At 38.4% G+C, this 20,039-nt stretch overlaps 1 protein-coding gene across 2 annotated transcripts in view; it reads left to right on the forward strand.

The window, feature by feature from the left end:
* Positions 1–2,194: 2,194 nt before the first annotated feature.
* The window catches only part of NUP58 (nucleoporin 58), a 35,029-nt gene continuing 17,184 nt past the window's right edge, over positions 2,195–20,039 (forward strand). Inside the window, exons 1-12 of one of the 2 annotated variants that reach the window (XM_074535253.1) lie at positions 2,195–2,539; positions 6,185–6,324; positions 7,637–7,672; positions 9,049–9,201; positions 10,241–10,375; positions 10,887–10,997; positions 13,710–13,734; positions 14,173–14,238; positions 14,867–15,041; positions 16,315–16,394; positions 17,025–17,143; positions 19,282–19,364. In XM_074535253.1, coding sequence (XP_074391354.1) covers positions 2,427–2,539; positions 6,185–6,324; positions 7,637–7,672; positions 9,049–9,201; positions 10,241–10,375; positions 10,887–10,997; positions 13,710–13,734; positions 14,173–14,238; positions 14,867–15,041; positions 16,315–16,394; positions 17,025–17,143; positions 19,282–19,364 — 1,236 coding nt within the window. In that variant the 5' untranslated portion in view covers positions 2,195–2,426. Of the gene's footprint in view, positions 2,540–6,184; positions 6,325–7,633; positions 7,673–9,048; positions 9,202–10,240; positions 10,376–10,886; positions 10,998–13,709; positions 13,735–14,172; positions 14,239–14,866; positions 15,042–16,314; positions 16,395–17,024; positions 17,144–19,281; positions 19,365–20,039 lie in introns of both variants that reach the window. The other variant, XM_074535252.1, reaches the window with a different exon arrangement.

Consider the following 20,039-nt stretch of genomic DNA (forward strand, 5'->3'; position numbering starts at 1 on the left):
CTGCTCATAGATAGGGCTAGGAACTTACAGATAGGGAAGTTACAAAAGAAAATATTAGTTCTAGAAAATGTTACTAATTGACACAGGCTGTTGGTCAGCAAAGGCCGTGTTATATTCTTGAACCTAGAAAAAAGAAACAAAGGCTTAATAGAATTATTAACAGTTTATTCTTCTTTCTTTATTTGTCAAAAGAAAGGTGCATATTAAACAGGGCATAGAGTAGGTGTGAAAAAGGCATATTTTATGATTGGCTTTTCGCAAATACTCAAATGAATTTTGTATGTGTTATGTTAGAAAGTTTAGCTGTATTAATTTTCTTAGGTAGTGTGTTAAATATAGTTTTAGGTTATAACATGATGTTAAAATAGAAACTATGCTATGTGAGATACTTTTTTTAAAGAAAGGACTCGTGGCAAGATAGCAGCCACAGGACACCTAAATCTTTCAGAGAAAGAGTATTGCTCTCTTATCAGAAGAAATTAACTTCTCTCCACCTCGCTCAGCCATGACGACGCCATTAGGATTAAGAGGAAGAAGTTGATGATGACCAGACAGAATCCTTTGTTTGAATGGAAATTGTGCATCGTGTATGAGATGTATGAATATGCAACAGGTTATTGTTTTTAAGAGTTAGTCCTGTTATGTTTGCCCAATTATCCCATCAAAAAAAACCAAACAATATTTAAGGTAGCAACAATTTTAATTGAATAATTTAGAAAATATATAAATCAGGGATAATTTCGTTCAAATAATAGTGCATAAGCAAAAACAACCGCGGGGTACAGAGGGCAGGGTTCTTGACCCTTGCCACTTCACGTACAAGCTTGCCAAGTAAAAGTCACCCCTTACATGCCATGTGTGAATGCCATCTCCTCCCATTTTCGGTTCGTCACTTTTCTGTCTCCGCCTTTGTTACCACCTTTACCACGCATGCGCCACCACTCGGTTTGGTGGTCGCACAAGTCTTTGGGGGTCGTCACTGATGAAGGCCCTGTAGTCTTCTTCGTTGTCCTTTAATTCACCTTTGGGTTACACATGCGCACCAAGCCAGTACAATGTAAGCCAAAACTAACGTATCACTGCATCTACATATCAAAGCAATAAGTCCTTTATAATTAGCATTTTCTTGGACCCAACCAGGTTCTTGGTCATTTTTAGCAACTGTATCTTCAGCTTCTTTCCTGTGGTCCTTGAGAACATCTGCTGGGAAGGGGGGGTAGGTGGAGCGCCTCCTTTCCCTCTCTTCTTTGGCATTACAACTTTTAACTATTAACTATTTTATTATTCTCAAATACTAATTACTGTATCAATATTGATTACTGTTTCAATTTTTATCAGCACGAATCATACCTATTTATCACAGTCCTCTGTTAACGTGTCCCTTTTCCAGGCTTATGTTGCCCAGAAAAAGGTACCCAGACATCCATAACTCTTTGTTTCTGTTGTCTAATATTGTCCTAACCCAAACTGTCCAAATTATTATTATTCTAATTATATTGCTATTTTTATAACCATTTTATTATCATTACACTTTTAAAATTTTAAAAATCAAGTTATTGGTGTTTTTCACAGTAAGTGTATTGGGAAGTCTGTACCTTCCGAGTACCTCAGCCAGTTGGGAAAGAGGGTGATTGGGAACTTAGCATAAAAAGGGGCTGCGTTCCCCAACAATTTTAGAGACCCCCATGGGAAATTCCCCACAGCCTTTCCCTTTATTCTAATAAAATTACAGGACTCCTCTGCCTCCTTTTTTGACATAAACCACTGGCATCTTGGATTAATTTTCCTAACCATGGGGTGACAGTAGATGTGTGGGAAGCGAGCCATTCCCTGGTCACGCAGGCCTCTGCTTCAGTCCGTGAGTCTCGCACATGGGGATATTCCTGGAAGATGGTTCTTTCTATTGTCCCTGGAGGGGCTTAGTAGCCTCCACGTGCTTGAGGGCCACTGGGAGCCACTTGCCCAATACCAGGTCCAAGCAGCCTTTAAAAATCATTAGAAACCCCACGACCACTTATTTGGACAACCTGGTGAGTGCTCGGTCACTCCCGCAGTGTTTCCTGCCGTTGAGATGGAACCTGTTATATGTCAATCTGTGCCATGGTCCAGCCGCCCTGGTGGGGCCGGGGCCCAGGCGGACGCAGCGCCCCCGGCGCTCTCTCCCAGCGCGGCTCCCGCGCGTCGCTGTCCCTTTAAGGGCCGCCGGGCCGTCCCGTGGTGCACCGCGGCGGGCGCGCGGAGGGCAGCGTGGTCGGCGTCCGTCCGCGCGCTCGGTGCCGCCGCTCGCTGCGCAGGTGGCGGCGGGCGCCATGCGGGGCTGAGGGGCCGCGACCGCAGCACCGACCCGCTCACCCAGCGACCCGGCCCTCGCCGCCGGCTCCCGGCCCCGCTCTCCGGCTCTTCCCGCCGCTCCCGCCGCCGCCGCCATGTCTACGGGCTTCTCCTTCGGCGCGGGCACCCTGGGCTCCACGGCGGCCGCCGGGGCAGGAGGAGGAGGAGCAGCAGTCGGGGGTTTTTCCTTCGGGACCGCCACGCCGAGGTAACGCGGCTCCCCGCTCCTCTCGGGTCGGCCGTGCCTGCAGCCCCCTGCGGCCTGGGGCTGCCGCGTGGGCCCGGGCCCAGCCTGAACACGGGCCCCGGGGGGCGGGGGCGGCCCGTGCGTGTGTGAGTGAGCGAGGCACTGCCCCGGGCCCGGCGCCTCGCCCGCCCCCGAAGGGGCCCGGGGCTCCGGCAGTCCCGGCCTCAGGGCCCTTGGTGCGCCGTGTCTGCCCCGGCCTCCCTCGCCTTGTCTTCTTCTGCGCCTGTAGAGAGCGATTTGTTCAGCAGCTAATAATTAAGGGAGCTGCTGTTCTTATTGTTCTTTGCTTTGGCTTTGGATGCGTCCCTCTACGGTTCAGCCTGCTGCTCTGAACGCAGGATGTGAATCAGATGTGCATCCAGGTTTCTCTCAGAAGTCAGCCCGCGTTTGTGTCCGCGGCGTGGAGCACGTTGATGGTAGAGCCCACATGTTCGGTGTCCAAAAGATGTTCTCTATGTGTTTTAGAAGTTAGGTTCGAGCTAACCCTTTCTAACAAATATAACCTTGTATTCGGTGTATAGTATCTTGGACTAAAAGGAGAACTTTGTGCATGTGATGTATAGCAGGCTCTGTACTCCAAGCGTTATGGTTTAGGTTTCTCAGAATAATAGGTAAGTCTTTCTTGTTAGTGGTTTGGGGTTTTTTCCCCCCTATTTTCTGTTTCGTTGCACACAACTGGACTTGCAGAGGCTCTTTATTCTGACCTGCTGGCTGTTGTACCTCTGTTGAAGATCAAGGTTGTTGTGTCAGAGACTTGCCCAAATGTATTTAGAATTGATCACTGTAGTGTAAACTGAATGGACAGGGGTGGTTACTCAAGGGAGCCTCGCTTAAGGTGCAACATTTGGAAATACCTGTTAGAACTGTCAGGAAATAGCACTGTGAGATGGAGAGAACAGAACATCTGGATCTGAAAGACATCCATTTAATTCTTGGGTTAAATGGCAGTATTGCTTCTTTGGGAGCCCATAGGAGAGGGGAATAAGATTTCTGAGTTTGTTGTAATAATGTAAATATTGTGGTTGTGACAGATTGATGACTTTGTTGTGTTATTTCTGCTTGGTTTTGGAGGAAGGGGATTGTTTGGGGGTTTTGAGTTATCTCGTGGTGATTTTCAGGTGTTTTTTTGGTTTTTTGTTTGCTTGTTTTTTTAACTTCTACAGTAAAGTTTATGTAGATTTGATAAAGAGTTTTTCCTCTTTTGCTTTATGCCTTCTTAATGTAGGTTTCCTATGATTCAACTGAGCAAGTTAAAATACTGTTTGTTAATTCAAAACCATTCTTCTAAATGTACTGAAATAAGAGAAACTCTTTTGTCTTGTTGATCTGCGTTTTTAAAAACTGTGTATTGAACTTAAATGTTTTTGTTTGGTGGGCTTTTTTTATGTTCCAGCTGGCTTTTTTTATCACTTAAAAAAAAATTTAATACGTGCTAAGTAATAGCAGTATGGTGCTCCGTATTTTTATTCATTTATTTATTTTTACAAGCACGACCAGTCTTCAGGGCTGTTGGTCAAAGAATCTCATAGAGGAAGGGGCCTTCTTACTGGTTCTTGAGCATCCCTCTGAGATAATTTGCTTGAGAACGTGTTTAAGAGTGTAAGAAGAAGCTGTTCTTCCGAGCTGGGTCTAAGATGATATTTCCAGGTGTTGGGAGAAAAAGAATTTCATTGTCTGGTCTAAGCATAAGTGTCACATGACCAAGGCTTATATTCTGGTGGCTGGAAGCCTATGTGACACGTAAGCCCATCTAATTCATTCTTTGCACCAGCAGCCTTTCAGGTGCTTGCACTCCTTTTTAGTTGTTGTTTGCTTATTGTGTTCTTCAGCCAGGGGCAGTGCCTCCTTCTAGTTCTAGAATTAGAGTTCAGACCTGACTTCACTGACCTGACCTCCCATCTGTGTTCTTCCGCCCATGCTTTCTCCTGCTGGTGAGAGTGCTGCCGTTACTTTGTTCCTGCGTTTTGGATTCTTTCTACCTTGAAAAAAAGGCCACTTCATTTTATTTGTGTTGGTTTGGGTTTTTTTTTTGTCCTCCTGTAGTGCCGAATATCACAGTTTGTACCTTAGCTTTCTTCTACTGGAGTGCTGTAACACGAAAAAACTCTCACAGAAGATTCATCTACTGGAAAGATGAGACACCTAAGCTCTTGACTAGTGAGAGAAGCACCATGTTGTATGTTTACGTTTCCAAGTAGTTAGGTCATGGTGCTGCAGTTTGGTATGTTGAAATTTTGGGAGTAAAGACAGCTGAAGGGCTGTGGATCCTGTGCCACAGTTTGTGCATCTTTGTCCTTCTAAGCTTCTTGGCCACTCTGCTTCCTAAATTACTGCCTAAAAAACAACTCACACCTAGTTCTGAACTTGCAGACAACTGGGCTTGCCATGAGCAGTTTTATTGAAAGCTTGAAAAGTTCTAATTCAAGAGCTAATTGTACCTTTTGGATTTACTTTTGTGTTTGACTTGTTATTTTAGGAGCTGCCCTCATACACAAAGAGAGAGGAGATAAGGGAGAAATGAGAGAATACTGAACATCTGAAAGATAAAAGTCCTTGGTGAAGTCTAAATTGCATTTTATTTCAGTGTTGCTGTTGTACTTAAGCAAAATGTTTGTGAAAACTGAACCTGGTTTCTAAAAAGGCTCACAAATGGGACCAGAATCAAATTATTCATCTGATCTTTCATCAAATAAGAAGAAAATTTTTAAAACTACAACCTCATCTGGGTGCTAGTAGCTGTAATTTCATTGGCTGGAGATAACCATGATTATTCTCCTGTGTTCAGTTAAACAAGCTAATTGTAAAGCTTGTTTTCTGTTTGGCATGAAGTTTAAAATGTGTAGTCACCCAAAAGAAGTATTAATGCCTTCGTTTTCCTAGTGATGACTGATCTGATTATCTCTGCTCTTTCTCTTCCCCTTCATTTGTAAAAGTAGATCTGGAAGTAGATTTTCTATGACTTTCTGACAGGTAGACAGTCTGAAAAAATACAGTGGGCGTGTGGTTGGAATCTGTGCAAAAGGATAGCATTTTGGTTAGAAAATTAATTCATGCTTCAGTGTGCTTTGATAGTAAGATAGGGTGAAGCTGTGGTGTTGATGTGAATGATTCTGTGTCTCTGCTTATCACTTAAGAATGAAAGAAAGCAACACTGTTTGAAATTTCTGGTCAGAGAAGTAACTGGACTTGTAACCTGCTTTGAAAAGATCATACAGATTTGTTATCAACTCTGTGCTTCCTCTAGCATTTGTTCTCTCCTTTCAGTAGCCTGGGGAGAACAATTAGAATGAATGAGATATCTGGCAGAGAAAAGTTTAAATTTCTGAGTGGTCTAGTAAGATCAATCAGCTCAGCACTGGCTGAATAAATGCTGGGGTTACTGCCAGGGGAGCAATGGGAGTTACAGAGCTGTGGAAGGAAAGGGGGAATGGGCTCCTTCTTTCTGTTCAGTAGCAGTGAGCTTGGACTCTGTCTTGCCCAGCTGGGTTGTTTGTGATGAATGATGTTTGTGGGAAAGTGTATGATGGCATCTGAAAGAAATTGATGTAAGGGGGGAGAGTTTTCATTTTGAAATAGAATTGCTGCTAATAGTCTTATTTGTCATAGCTCAACAGGAGGACTTAATTTTGGAACTCTGGGCTCTTCCACTGCTACGGCAACTACATCGGCTCCTTCATTGGGTTTTGGGAGTGGACTTTTTGGATCAAAATCAACCACTGGCTTTACACTAGGAAGCACCAGTACAGGTAGAAAAGAATTCTTGTACTGCAAGTTTTGGATTCAGCAGTGAAGATATAAATGATATTTACTCAAACTGGGTCATACTAAAATGTTTACTCTTTTACAGACATTCTGTAGCTTAGAATATTACTTACAATTTTATATTGGAATAATATTACAACTTTATAAAGCTGCTTCTTTGAGTAGTTTGAAAGATGATTCATTAAGAATTAAGTGGTACCAGTGCAGCAGAAAGACGACTGCAGTTACCAGAAAACTTCCTGGCCTATGTGTAAATTGTTTTGTAGTTTGAATCCTGGTGTATTTTAAAAATCTTGACTTTTCATCCAGGATGCTCAGAATTGACTTAAAATTGAGGTATATTTAGATTTTAAAAGTAGTTTAAACCTTTGTGAGATGCATTTGTAATGCAATACTTGTAATTCTGCAGTAGTGAACATTTCTGAGTTTGTTGTTTGGGATATTTAATGCAATATGCCTGAAGGAATTGAATATTTTCTTAAGTGTCTAATTCAGCCTGTGAACACACAGCTTCTTATAGCAGTAATGGAGTACAAAATTAAAAAGCTTTCCAGACAGGGTGGGTTTTTTTCAGCTGTCAAATAAACATAAATTTTACTTTGCTGCAGTATTGCTAGATAAAATGGTCTTTTTCTTCTTGTATGCTTATATGAGTAGATGGGGAAAGTCCTAAGGACCAATCTACTAAAAATAAAATCAACAGTAGACTGAAAGCTTGTATTACTGTGGTTGGCTACATTGGGGTAATTTTATTTCAGTGATTCTTTTGATAATCTAATCAGATGGTTTTTAAAATACTGCATCCAGAATAGTCTCTTTAAAGTGGGCCAGAAACCCTAAACCAAGACAGGATTTTACAAGGACTTTAGACTCTATAATCCTTTTCATTATACTGTAAATCTGCTGGTTTCCATGCTGATGTTATGTACTACCATGTGGCTAAAAAAATACATGATAGGATTACTAGTTTTCATCTTTTTTCTTTATGTTATTTGAAATTTCAGATACTATACTGCTGTGTTAACATCACCTTCACTGTTAGCAGCATCTTACAAAGACAAGTTACGTTTTTTGAAATCAGTTGTGCTTTAATTTCTGCTGCTGGTGTTTACCCATACTGTTTTCTGTGTTAGTATATTCTTTTTCAGTACTCTACAGAAAAAGAACTTGTGTAATAGCTGTCTCATAATGTTGCATTAGTTCAGGATTTTGTTTCATGTTTTTTACTGTCACAGCTTCTCTGTGGCCTTCTATTTCTGTTCTTACCCTGTTCATTTGTTCTTATTCTTAAAGCAGGAACAGCAACAACTATTGCTACAGGACTGACATTAGGTAAGGACCTAATTTGGATTTTAATATTACATAGACAAAAATCCCCAGGAATTAAATCTTTCTTGTAATGTATGGAGCTGGTGATCAAATGTGAGCTTTTCCCCCATAACTAATTGCTGTTTGCTTTGCAACCCAAATGTTAAGGCTGTAAATCAGAATGGAGCCCTGAAGTTCTGGGCACTCTTACTTGTTAAAGGATTCAGTTCTTGTACAACAATGACAGTCAGAAGTTGGACTTTGTATTTATGTTCCCCTAATGAGTTTCATCCTTCAGCAGAGGGAAGGGAGATCTGTTACCAAAGAATTATTCATACAGAATCTCTTGGTCTAGTGAATCCTGTGTGAACATGTTTGTTTGGTAATTATCTCTTTAAGAAGAGTAAAGAGGATAGAACTGGGAACAGACTTTGAGAATATTTTTTGTTTCTCTGATCCATCTGTGGTGAGTATTTTGTAGTTGTCATTAGAAACACAGGAGTATGTGGGTTGCTGTTAGCTTGGTTTGGATTTTGTTTTCTTTTTAAACAACAGCTGAGGTCTGAGGAGTAACTGAGTTTGGTTATCACTAATGTTAAGGGTGGAGGTGCTACAAGACACAGTGCAGTCAAAGAACTTAGGAAGCCATACTATGAATAAATAGGTAAAAATAGTGTGGAATAAAGAAGGAAATCAAAAGGGCAGAAGGGAGAAGCAGCAGCTAACCCAGGAGAGACTGTGTGAGACATAGTCATGTGGAAGTCAGTACTATGCAGATGAACATTAATTCTTTCACTAGCTGGATGAAATTATGTCATCCAAAACAGCAGTTACTGAGAATACAAAGTATGTGTTTGCTGTTGTGGTTTGAGTATGTACGTACACACTCCTTTACTTTGTAATAGGGATTCTAGAACGTGAAATGTGTTCTTTGAAAACAGCAGGAATTAGAAATTGTTTTGCTTCAGAAATGTTTAAAAGCTTTGAGGGAGTAACATTTGCATTCATTTTGGTGTGCTTGTCTAATTGGGAATTTGTAGTCTGTATTTTGAGCAGCATTGTTTATAGCTCCATTTTCCAATGTTTGTGTCATCTACTAGATGCTTTTGGTGGAAGTAGTTTTTTTTTTTAATACAGTTTTAGGATTCTAGTGGGTATCATTGCCAGTCCAGAATTAAAGCCCACTGGATCTCTAGGATTTCTGGAGCAAAAAATGCCTGTGCAATTGATGTAAACCACTGAAATTCATTAGAAAGTTCTGTGGGGATATTTTACTGGATGCAAGTGATCTGTTGTGCTGTGTCACTCAGTTAAGTGAGATGCAGAAGAGGTGGTGAGTTTAGTTTTCATTCTCAAACAGAATGTTTCAAGAGTGTTAACTGGTTTTGGATTTCTTCTAGGCACACCTGCCACCACATCAGCAGCTACCACAGGCTTTAGTTTAGGTTTCAGCAAACCTGCAGGTTCAGCCACGCCATTTGCTTTACCTGTTACTTCTACCTCAGCGGGTGGCCTGTCATTATCATCTGCTCTCACATCAACTCCTGCAGCAGGTAGGAAAATGTTTAGGGATATGGGGCTATTTTTTGTTTGCTTGTTAACAATAAAACTTTATTGTATAACAGTTCCACATCTGTTTTTCTATCATTTATGTATTCTTGTGGTCCATGAATAAAGGGGTTCATTGGACTTCTTGAGTTCTAAATTTGGGTACCGTAATACAGACAGAATTATGGTCAGAGAACCTAGTGCTATAGACAGCATATAATCCAAGTCATTAGAGGTGTAGCAAGAGCTGATTTGTCATGTGCAATTATTTTTCTTATTGTTAACCTCACTAAAGATTGAAAGCTTCCTTCTTATGCAGCTGAAAATTTGGGAAATGTCTACCTATTGGAAATGGCCTGAAATGGTTAACTAGCATTGGAAATAATGTTTTTAAACATTTTAAATTACTTCTCATATTATCATTCCTGTCATCATATTTAACTCAGCTGAACTGCACCATGCATGACGGTATTTGAGACTCTTATTTTTCTTAACTTTCGAAGTCTGCATTTGTGCTCACCTCTCCGAGCTCAGTGTCCTCTGTTCACTGTCCCTTTATGCCTGTGGTCTTTCTCTACTCAGTTCTTCCCTTTATTACTAATAATTTTTAATTGGTATACCAGAAAGCAGCTCAAACCACCATGGAAATGTTATTGTAGCATGTGTCTTATGTAAATATTTTAATGTTAAAACAATGAAATTTCAGCATTTTAGTATAAAAATCACTGTCATTTACTAGTTCAGTTATGCTGTAAAATAAATTCTGTCCTAGGTTCTAGAATCTGTAATGGTCTGGGCGACTGCCACAGTTTTTGTATAGTTGCAGGTAAATATGGACTAATTAGGGTTATGAGGTTGCAAAGCAAAATAACATGTAATTCAAAAGGTTATGGCTTTCTATGAAAACTCTGCAGGAAATAAAAACATTTATTATCCAGTTATGGTAAAGATGCTGTTGCTGTTCAGACCTTTCAGTTATTTTAGATTGTCTGTGGATGTATTTGAAGGCAGTGTCTACATTAATCTGGTTTCTTTTCTCTACAGGAACTACTGGCTTTACATTAAATTTAGGTGGCACAACTGCTCCAACTACAACTGCTTCCACAGGCCTTTCCTTGGGAGGAGCCTTAGCAGGCTTAGGAGGTTCACTCTTCCAGAATACAAGCACAGCAGCAACAGGTGAAAGTTATTTTAGTTTTTTCTCCTGTCTCAAAACAATGACATTTAATGTGTGATTGTACAATGTAAGGTTTAGTTTATACAAAGTGTTAACACTGTGGAAGTGTAGTTTTTAGCAGTGTTAAGAAGTTAAGAACAGTGTTGCTATCCATAGACAAGAAAAATGAAACTGAAAAAATTGTCTCCTTTCTTATTTTTAAATTAATTCTTACTTAACACTTTTTCAGAAGTGAAAATATAAGGGAATCTTTGTCATTCCCATTATTGGCTCAAGGAAGTTGATGACTTTTGGGGAGAGAACAGTGATACATGACTATCTATGGAGAAATAGAAAGCTCTTTATTTTTGGTGTGTGTTGGTCTGAATAAAATATTTCACTGTCAGTGTTGTTGTCAGAGACTTCACTGTCATTTCATTGCTTCCTTTTTTAGGTCTAGAGGAAGAATTTGTGCTGTTGTTGTAGTCTTGATAACACTGCAAAAGGTGAAAATACTGTTTGGATTTTTTGTAGGACTTGGGCAGAATGCTCTGGGTTTGTCTCTGGGGACAACTGCAGCTCCTTCAACTACTGCCAGTGAAGGGCTTGGCGGCATTGATTTTAGCAGTTCTTCAGACAAAAAGAGTAAGTTTGTTTTAAAACATTTTTTAAATTGAGATGATTATCAGAACACTGCAGCAAAGACTTTTATTGGGTTAGGAATGTGGGATTAAAGTTGGCAACTTCAACTTCGCTCTTTCAAAGGCATTTCAGTTGATTTCATTCTTAGATATTGTGCTTGTACAGAAGAGCAAGATTGTGTTTGCAAATGCAATGTAATAATTATTAATTTAAAAATATATATAAGCTTGAGAACCAGGATGTAAATCCTTGAGCTTCTTGGGAGTGAAGACTCAGAGCTGCTTGCAGAGATGCCATCACAGGTTTCTGCTCTGTGTCAGATTGTCACTAGAGGGAGGAGCAGAGCTATGTTTAAGTACTGTGTTACAAGTATGAAGAGCACTGGGTTGAAATTACTGTTGTCCAGCTATAACAGATCTTTAACTTGTTTTTTTCTTTTGTTGGTCTGTACAACTAAAGTGTCCTAATTTTAGATGTTACTCTTCCAAACTGTTTCTGTTGGTGTGTAGTTATATATGAGATGTTCTGTCAGGTTGTTAAAAGCAGTTATAAAAACTTTACTTCTGTGATAGCTTTAAAGTACTTAAGTAAGGGAATATTGAGCATTGACATATGGACTCTTGTTAATTTGCTTTGCTTCTACTGGGGAATCTGTTAATTTAATCTCTTTATTTCATTCAGGACTGAAATTTTGAATTACCTATGCCAACAGTTAAGAGAAGAAAATATGTAAGCTCCATGAAACCAGCTTAGAGAGTAGCATAATTCGTGGAGAGAGAGTTTTTACTTGTAAAAGAGAGAACATACTGACTGTCAAAACTGGAGTACTCTGGATGATGTTGATTGTTTTTAGAATTTATTACTGAAACTTGGGGTAATAAAAAGGCCCTGACACTTAGGGGATTTCCATTACTATAATATTTGGATATCACAATACTTCCATAACATACAAATATCATAAAATAAGGACCAGAGAGCCAGAGAGTGAAAATCTACTCTGATAGTAGTGTTGTTTAGTTCACCTGTTAGGATGGAAACTTAAATGAGTAACCTGCATTCCCCTGTATGTTGTATAGTGGAACTGCAGAGTTGGACAGTTGCTGTCAGATGAGCCGAGACCCCTTAGCTAAGCAGTGGGAAATGTCAAAGGAGACTTTTTTTTGAGATTTTAATTCAGAGGGTTTCCCTTAATGGCTAGTGCTAGCTTAAGCAGCCCTTATAAATATCCCTACCTGTGTGCTGCTACTTAGTTTTGTCATTTCAGTTGTTTGTACTACTATATGAGGAACTGCATTAAGATTTGAGAGTGGTGGCACCATGGTTTTGAGGGTTTTATTTCCCTTTTGCTCATGAAGAAAAGGGAGGAGGTGATATGGCTATGAAAGAAAAGTGCCCTAGCAATCCCAGCACTAGCCTGTGTTCTCTCTTCTGGAACTGGTAATAAAAGTTTTTGCTTCTGACCATCTAGTATTTCTTTAAAATATGGCTGCAGGGAATAAAAACCTGTTCTAATTCATATTTTCTTCTTGTATTGCTAAGAGAATGTTAAAAAAAGTAAAATCTGAAGCACTTACTTGCCTAGAAAGTAGCAAAATCTGATGTCAAATTTGTGTCTTGTAAATATTGTGACATACAGCAACAACTTCAATAGAAAGAAGTGTCTGGAGTACAGAAGTAAAGTGTGCATAGCTTTCTGCCTATTTTTTAGATTATCATTTAGATGAAGTCCTAAATTCTGGTATTTGTCCATCATGCTTTTTTCCCCCCTAATTTCGTGTAGATATTTTTTCCCGTTAGTAGAAGACATAGGGTATGGTTGTGAGTGCAATTAGTCTAAAGTCCTGGGTGACAGTCTGCCAACAGTTTAAATAGATGTTGCTTCTAAAAGTAGTACTTTCTGCTGGAAGGAGCACTGACTTGTGCAGCTTCAAATGTCTGTGGTACTGGCATTAGCTGTGTAGCTGCTTTCTGCCTTTGTGGCTCTGACAGGATGTGAATTAGATTCAGCTGAAGAAGGTGAAGCCCTCTTCTTGGGCTGAGTGAGTGCTCTTCCTAGCAGACTGCTGTGGGATGGAATGCAATTACTGCCACAGCCATAACTAGAAATAGTTGTGCCCTGTTATGCATGATGCTGTTTTCAGCTCTGTTCTGTCACTCAGAGGCATTTGGCATCTTGATCCACAGATGTGCGGTTTAGAGTGTGTAGGTGGCAGGTAAGCAGTAATATTTTCAGTTCTGTAAAATCTCACTTACTTCTGGACTTAATGCAATAGCAGAATTCTTTGAGGAAGCTCAGTAGGCAAATGTTCATTACTTTCCTATCTGAGAGGAGTCTGCCATTGCTGAATTTAAACACTTGAATGTTTTGTGTGTTCAGGTCAAAGTGAGTTGAGGTTGCGTAAGCAGAAACAGGTTTCTTATGCAACTGCAGTTGTTCATGAGTTTGTAGTGACTTGTGTAGTGACACAAAAGGTTGTTACTCTGAGTGCCAGGAAGTTAGCACTTCAACTGTTGAGCCATTGTTCCTGAAAATATAGTTACCTCTGAAGGAGTTGTAAATTAAAACCCACTTTCTCTTACAGCTAGCCTGGTCTGTTCCGCTTATCGTGAGAAATCAAGTAGATTGTAGTCATTAGTTCTTCCTTAAAATCTCATTAAGATTCTTTTGTTTGTTCTTCAGAGCTTTATTTATGACCTACAGTTTTTATCTTCTAGGTGACAAAACAGGAACAAGACCAGAGTAAGTGTCAGATTTTCTTTATGTTCCATGTTGTTATAGAAAAAACTAAACAAATATTTTCAGTTTTCTGCTGGTTTGATATTGAAAAAAGATCTGCATAACCAACATTTGCCATTTAGGTAATTTAGTAATGTTTGGTCATGATTTTAAGCAATTCTTCCTTCAAATGCAATACCTACAGCTTATCTGGCATCTGCTGTAGACCGATCGTCTGATCCGAAATGTGGTTTCTGCAAACTTGCAAAGTTCTCACACTGCAGGGTTGAACCCTGTCATAGGATCTGTGTGTGTTAATCCAAGTCACTCCTAGTTGCAATATTCATGCAGTGACTGCAAAACTGTGTAATCACTCACCTGAATGTTCAGTGATATTTATTAGACATGCAAAAATGTTTGGCAGTATTGAAGGACCACCTAAACATTCATTGTCTCTCGTAGAGATAGCAAAGCGCTGAAGGATGAAAATCTACCTCCAGTTATATGTCAAGATGTAGAAAATTTACAGTGAGTAGTGGTTTTTATTTATGACGGTTGTTTAGCTAAAGTATTGTATACTGTTGATGCTCTGTGACAAGAACGTGTTCCTGCAGGCTGCGTGAAGGCTACATTTTTCTCAGAGTATTAAGCCTGTTGCACATGCATAGTGAGCATTGAACCTCATATCCATATTGCATGTGCATCTTGGATCTTGTATGGAATAGAGAATTATAAGTGTCTTCTCTTGGGCAGGAAGAAAATGGTTTGTAGACTGGGCTGCATGCCTTGTATTTGTGAGTTCAAAGTGATAATTGCTTTTACAAAGATGCTTATGTATTACTGTATGTATAAAATGTTCTGTATATCTTAGTTTGTCAGGGGTCAACGTAACATTTTTAAACACTTGCTATTTAAAATTGAGGAATTTGGGGAAGGGGGATTGCTTTTGTTTTGGTTCGGTTATTTACAGTATTAGCATGCTAGGAGTTAAGATAGTACTATGCCCTACGGTAATTTTACTGTTCAGTACTTGGTTTTGGAAAAATAAATTTAATAGCTATTTAAATAATGTGATCAAGAAGTAAACACTTGGGTACTTCAGGTTCATTATCTAATGTTTCTTTCCTCCCCACCCCTGTTTTTTTACCTTCCCCAGGAAATTTGTGAAAGAACAAAAACAAGTTCAGGAAGAAATTAGTAGAATGTCCTCTAAAGCGATGCTTAAAGTTCAAGAAGACATTAAAGCTTTGAAACAGCTTCTCTCTGTAGTTGCCAGTGGGTTACAGAGAAACATTCTTAATATTGACAAGCTGAAAGTTGAAACTGCACAGGTATAATTGGTTATATCCTTTGTTATGTAGAGTTTTTATGCTGATTATTTAATATAGAATAGCTAGCCTTTTTTATCAGTCAAGTTAACATGTGTCCCAACTAAACAGCTGTAAACAGAATGAAAAATTGAATCACTTCTGAGCTCTTTGAAGTTACTGGGGGGAACTGAAATCTGTGCTGTCAGTATTTTTAGATAAGTACAACAGCAGTAAAATGACTTCTATTCAGGAAAGCAGTCCTACATAGCAAAGGCGATAGACGGGAATGTGTGTGCACTTTAGTTCAATTTTAGTAATACATTCAGCTGCTAGTAAAGACGCATTTGTAACAACATGATAGACTCTGGAGCGGAAAAAATACAAAGACATGTTCTTCTGATGGCTTTGGAGGAAAAAAAATACCAGATTACCCTATAATGTTTCAGGGACCAAAATTTCTTGATAAGCACTACTGTTCATTTAGGGAACTTAAGTCGCTTATCTGTCCACCAATCTGTGTCTGAACTGCCCAGACAGTTTTATCTCAAGTTCTGATGCAGATGCTTTTCAAGTTCTGTATCACCTTTATTTCAACTAGCATGTAAATAAGTGATAATTTATTCTCAAGTCAAAAATTTGATGTTTTTCTGTATTCTATAGTTGCCCCTTTTCAACAATTTTCTGTGAAAACAAAAGCTAGTTAATGATATTTTTATATTTCTGTACATAATGCAATTGAGTATAGTCACAGAACCAGGCACTGAGAAATTCTTAATGGTAAAATTATTAGGAAGTATTAAGCAGAAGTGTATACTGTAGTTATCATGTATAACATTATAATTTCCATAGAGAGGCATTTTTCTAAAGTGATTCATGTTTTTTTAAAAAGTCAAAATAATCCTTTTTTCCCTATTTTTTCTCTTTTAGGTGTGTTACTTCCTTGTACTTGACTATTGCTTTTTTCCCCCTTTACCCCTCAATAATTGCAATATTTCTGAAGTAAAATTAAAAAAATTGTCTCTGACAGTTTACTGTAGTATTTTCTCAACTTCTGAGCACTTAATGTGCTTTCAGTATGTGCTATCTTTTGTTCTGTCCCCAAACTTTTGTTGGTATTTGCAGTTCTCCAACTTTGATAGTCAGTTCTTTGGATAAATTCTGATCAAATTTTATCACAGTGTTAAATACATGAAGAAAATACTTTATGTGAGTGAAGAGTAGAGTCCTAGCATTTTTATTTTTGAACACTTTGTGCAGAAGCTTACATTTTATTAATTTTCTCTTGTTTATTTAGGAGCTAAAGAATGCGGAAATAGCATTGCGAACACAGAAAACTCCTCCGGGTCTTCAGCATGAAAATACAGCCCCAGCAGAGTAAGTTACTGTTACTCGTAGAAAATAGTCAATAATACAACTTGAATAAGAGGAAAATTGAGGAGACCTTATTGGAGCCTTTCAGTACTTAACAGGGACTTGTACAAAAAGCAGGGACAGAATTTTTAGTAGGGCGTATTATGACAGGGACAATGATTTTAAACTGAAGCAGGTAGATTCAAGGAAGAAACTTTTTTGGTGAGCGTGGTAAAAGTGGAAAAAGTTGCCCAGTGACATATTGGATGCCCTGTCCTTGGAAGCATTCAAGGTCAGGATGTCCTTTCTTATGGCAGGGGATTTGGAAGGGAGCTTTCAAGGTCATCTAGTCCAACCCAACTGTTTAAAGATTCTATGAACTTCATAATATGATTTTTTTCCCTTGCTTCTTGTAACGTGTGTATGGAATGCTTCATAGAATTGGTGGTGTATTTCTTCACTTAAATTATCTTTGTGTCTTCAACATGAAAAATACCCTTCACTCTTGTTGCGATTGTAGTGACATCAACAATGTCATACAACCTAACTGTGCAATTAATTGAACAAAAATTGGCAGCTAACAGAGATCAGGTAAAAAAGTTCAGACAAATTAGTAAAGTTTAATCGTGCAATTTCACTGTATTACTTATCTAGCTACTTCAGAATCTTGGTCGAACAGTTTGAAGTACAGCTGCAGCAGTACAGGCAACAAATTGAAGAACTGGAAAATCATCTTGCTACTCAAGCAAATAATTCACACATAACTCCACAAGGTAAATGTTTCATTTCTAATCTTTTGTACACAAAGAATTTAGCAACTTATAATGATAACTTAGTAATTAAACTTTCCCCTCTTTCATTGTTGGGTTTTCTCATTTAATGTACTGAACAAATTAGTGTTCAGATGAATTCTGTAGTTGTTCGAGGTAAAGATTTGGAATTAAAAGTTCCATTCATAAGGGTTCTTGAGCTATTTAGCATGGATCCGTTTCCTGAGTTGCGATTTTTAAGCCTGGTCTGTTTTTACATCTGCATCTCCCTTCACCATCTAGCTGATGTCTGGCACCTTCTGTTTTGCGCTGGCCTTCTGGCCAGACAAATGTGGGTGCCTGGTCTGTCAGCACCAGATCAAAATGAGAACTTTTCCTTAGTTTGCAGCCTGTTGGTTTTGCCGTAAATTCTGAACAACTGAGAACATTTTATTTTGTTTGCTGCCACATCATTCAATCTTGAGAAAATCTCTCTGGTCAAAGAATGCTGACCTCTGGGCAGTAGTCTTCTGGTTGTTTACCATTCCTGTGGTCATAGACAGCTTTATATTCTGGGCCATTTTAGATACAGGTCCTGCAATAAGTAATGATTTCAAGTGCTTGTCTTTTTGTGCTAAGTGCTACTTGAACGTCTTGCCATCACAGAATGGTGCACAAATTTTATATGGACTTTATATGTCGAAAAGCAAGAGAACTGTCTAGATCTAGCTTCCATAGTAAAAGATCTGCTGAATCTTGAGGGTTCTCTATCTTTGTGTGACTGTCTTCTCCATCAAGAATATGAGAAGGATGCCTTCACAGGTTTTCCTAAGGTTTTCAGCAGTTTCTACTATAATCAAAAGGTTCCTTGCTTGTGTAGGCAAGGTTCAATCTGTTGTGTCAGTTTGAGCATATTGTCAGCAGTACCTGGTGATTTAGTCAACACTATTGCATATGTAGCTGTTATCATACAGAAAAAACTTCATTTGCCATGCAGATTTCCATGACTCAATGTCCTGAAAATTTTGCAATATCTTGTAGTCAGTATCAGCAAATTGCCTCCAGACCAATTTGAAACTTGTGACCAGTCTTCCTAGATACTGCTGCTTCCACAGCCCTGTGGGCTGGCATGAATTGATTCTACAACTTTCCTGTTTTTCAAGGGTGAAATTCCTCTATGGACAGGCAAACATTTTCAGTTCAACAATCATTACTAGATCTATGCATCTTCAAGAACTTGATAGCTACTATATGCATTTCAGTGTACATATATCTAAATATATTTGTGTTCAGGCTATGTGTATCATTCAGAGGAAACATAGTAGCTGATCTTTTCACAATGAAAGAACAACTTCAGTACTTTTATGTCCTCCACTTTGGTACATCGTTTCAGTGCTTCTATGAGAACAGCATTTTTTTGTGAGCCGATACCTCATTCTGCCAAAATCCTTGAGATTTTCCCTTTGGTGCTAAGGTTTTACCTTAGTGTTGGGTCAGTGCCCTGAAAATACTTTTATATCTCTGTGGGAAATAGGATATCCCAAATAAAAGGCAAGAAGCTCCCTGTTGGTGTTTCTCTGATTATGATATCCTTGTTGGTAGAGCCAGATTAAGAGATCCTGTGATGCTTATTAATTATGTCTTTAAAATGTAAATAAAGCTTTCATTCTACTACTTCTGACAAAATCAACTGAACATTTAAGTATGTTTTAAGTCAGAAAGAGTGGAAAATATATACAAAGGCAAGCAAATCTGATTTAATGTATCTAGGTAAAAGCCAGTGAGGTAAAAAATGTTCCTATGTAATTAGGTTAAAATTAGTTTAAATGTTTATTTTTCTATATAATAGAATCATAGGAAGCTTTTTACTATGTATATAAAAATAAATCTGAGAAAACAGTATCTTTCAAAATAAAGTTGGAAGCCCTGTCAGAAAGTTATTAATAATAATTAATATTTATCAATTATTATTAATTAATTATCCAAATCCTTGGATAATTTGTGGCACCCAATTTCTTGGTCAAATCACATATTTAATGAAATTCTTTGTGTTTTGTGTGCTGTATGGGTTTTAGGTGATTTCCTTACTTTGGTATAAACACTAAATCTTTTCTTCTGATAATGAGATTGTTACTTACCAATATTTTATGTGCATCTTGCAGATTTGTCTATGGCTATGCAGAAAATCTATCAAACATTTGTAGCTTTAGCTGCACAACTTCAGTCAATACATGAAAATGTAAAGGTATGTTTTGATGTGTTCCTGTGTATCTCCTGTATGACTGTAAAGGGTCACCTTCAGGTGGTTTTTGTTTCGGGTTTGTTTGTTTGGTGGTTTTGGTTTTGGGTTTTGGGGTTTTTTTTTGTCCCTCTGTTAAATTGACTACTTTTAAAAATTTTCAAACTGTCCTGGAGAAGCACTTTGAATTAAAAGCTAGCTTTTGTTCAACTGAAGTTGCATTTAAAGTATTTACTAATAGGGATGACAGCAACTGACCACAATCATTTGTGTTACAAAATGTTTTTCATTTAACTCCTTTCCTTCTAATTGTTGATTTTTAAAATGTCTGTTTTCAAGATAATGCTCGTATGTTTTGATTTTTGCCCAATGACCTCTTGATCTCAAGCAAAGATGATCTAAATCTGCTCTTGCTCAAATAGGTAACAGGAGAGAAAAAAGTGACTTTCCATATGTAAGATTTTTCAGCATATCAAAGAATGTTGGTTAAAGTTGTGTGCTGTTCATTTATTGTTTTTAAACCTGGCTTTCAGGGTAAGTAGTATTTGTAGAAAGAAAAAGAAAAGTGTCAAAGCTTAGGTATCAAAGGTCCTAATTAGGCCTGTTTTTTCCATCACAGACTAGGGCTCATTCCATTTCCATTTTCCTATTTACTGTTCTGGATATGTTGACAAAATGTCA

Source organism: Zonotrichia albicollis, chromosome 2 (genome assembly GCF_047830755.1).
Source record: "Zonotrichia albicollis isolate bZonAlb1 chromosome 2, bZonAlb1.hap1, whole genome shotgun sequence".
Lineage (NCBI taxonomy): Eukaryota > Metazoa > Chordata > Aves > Passeriformes > Passerellidae > Zonotrichia > Zonotrichia albicollis.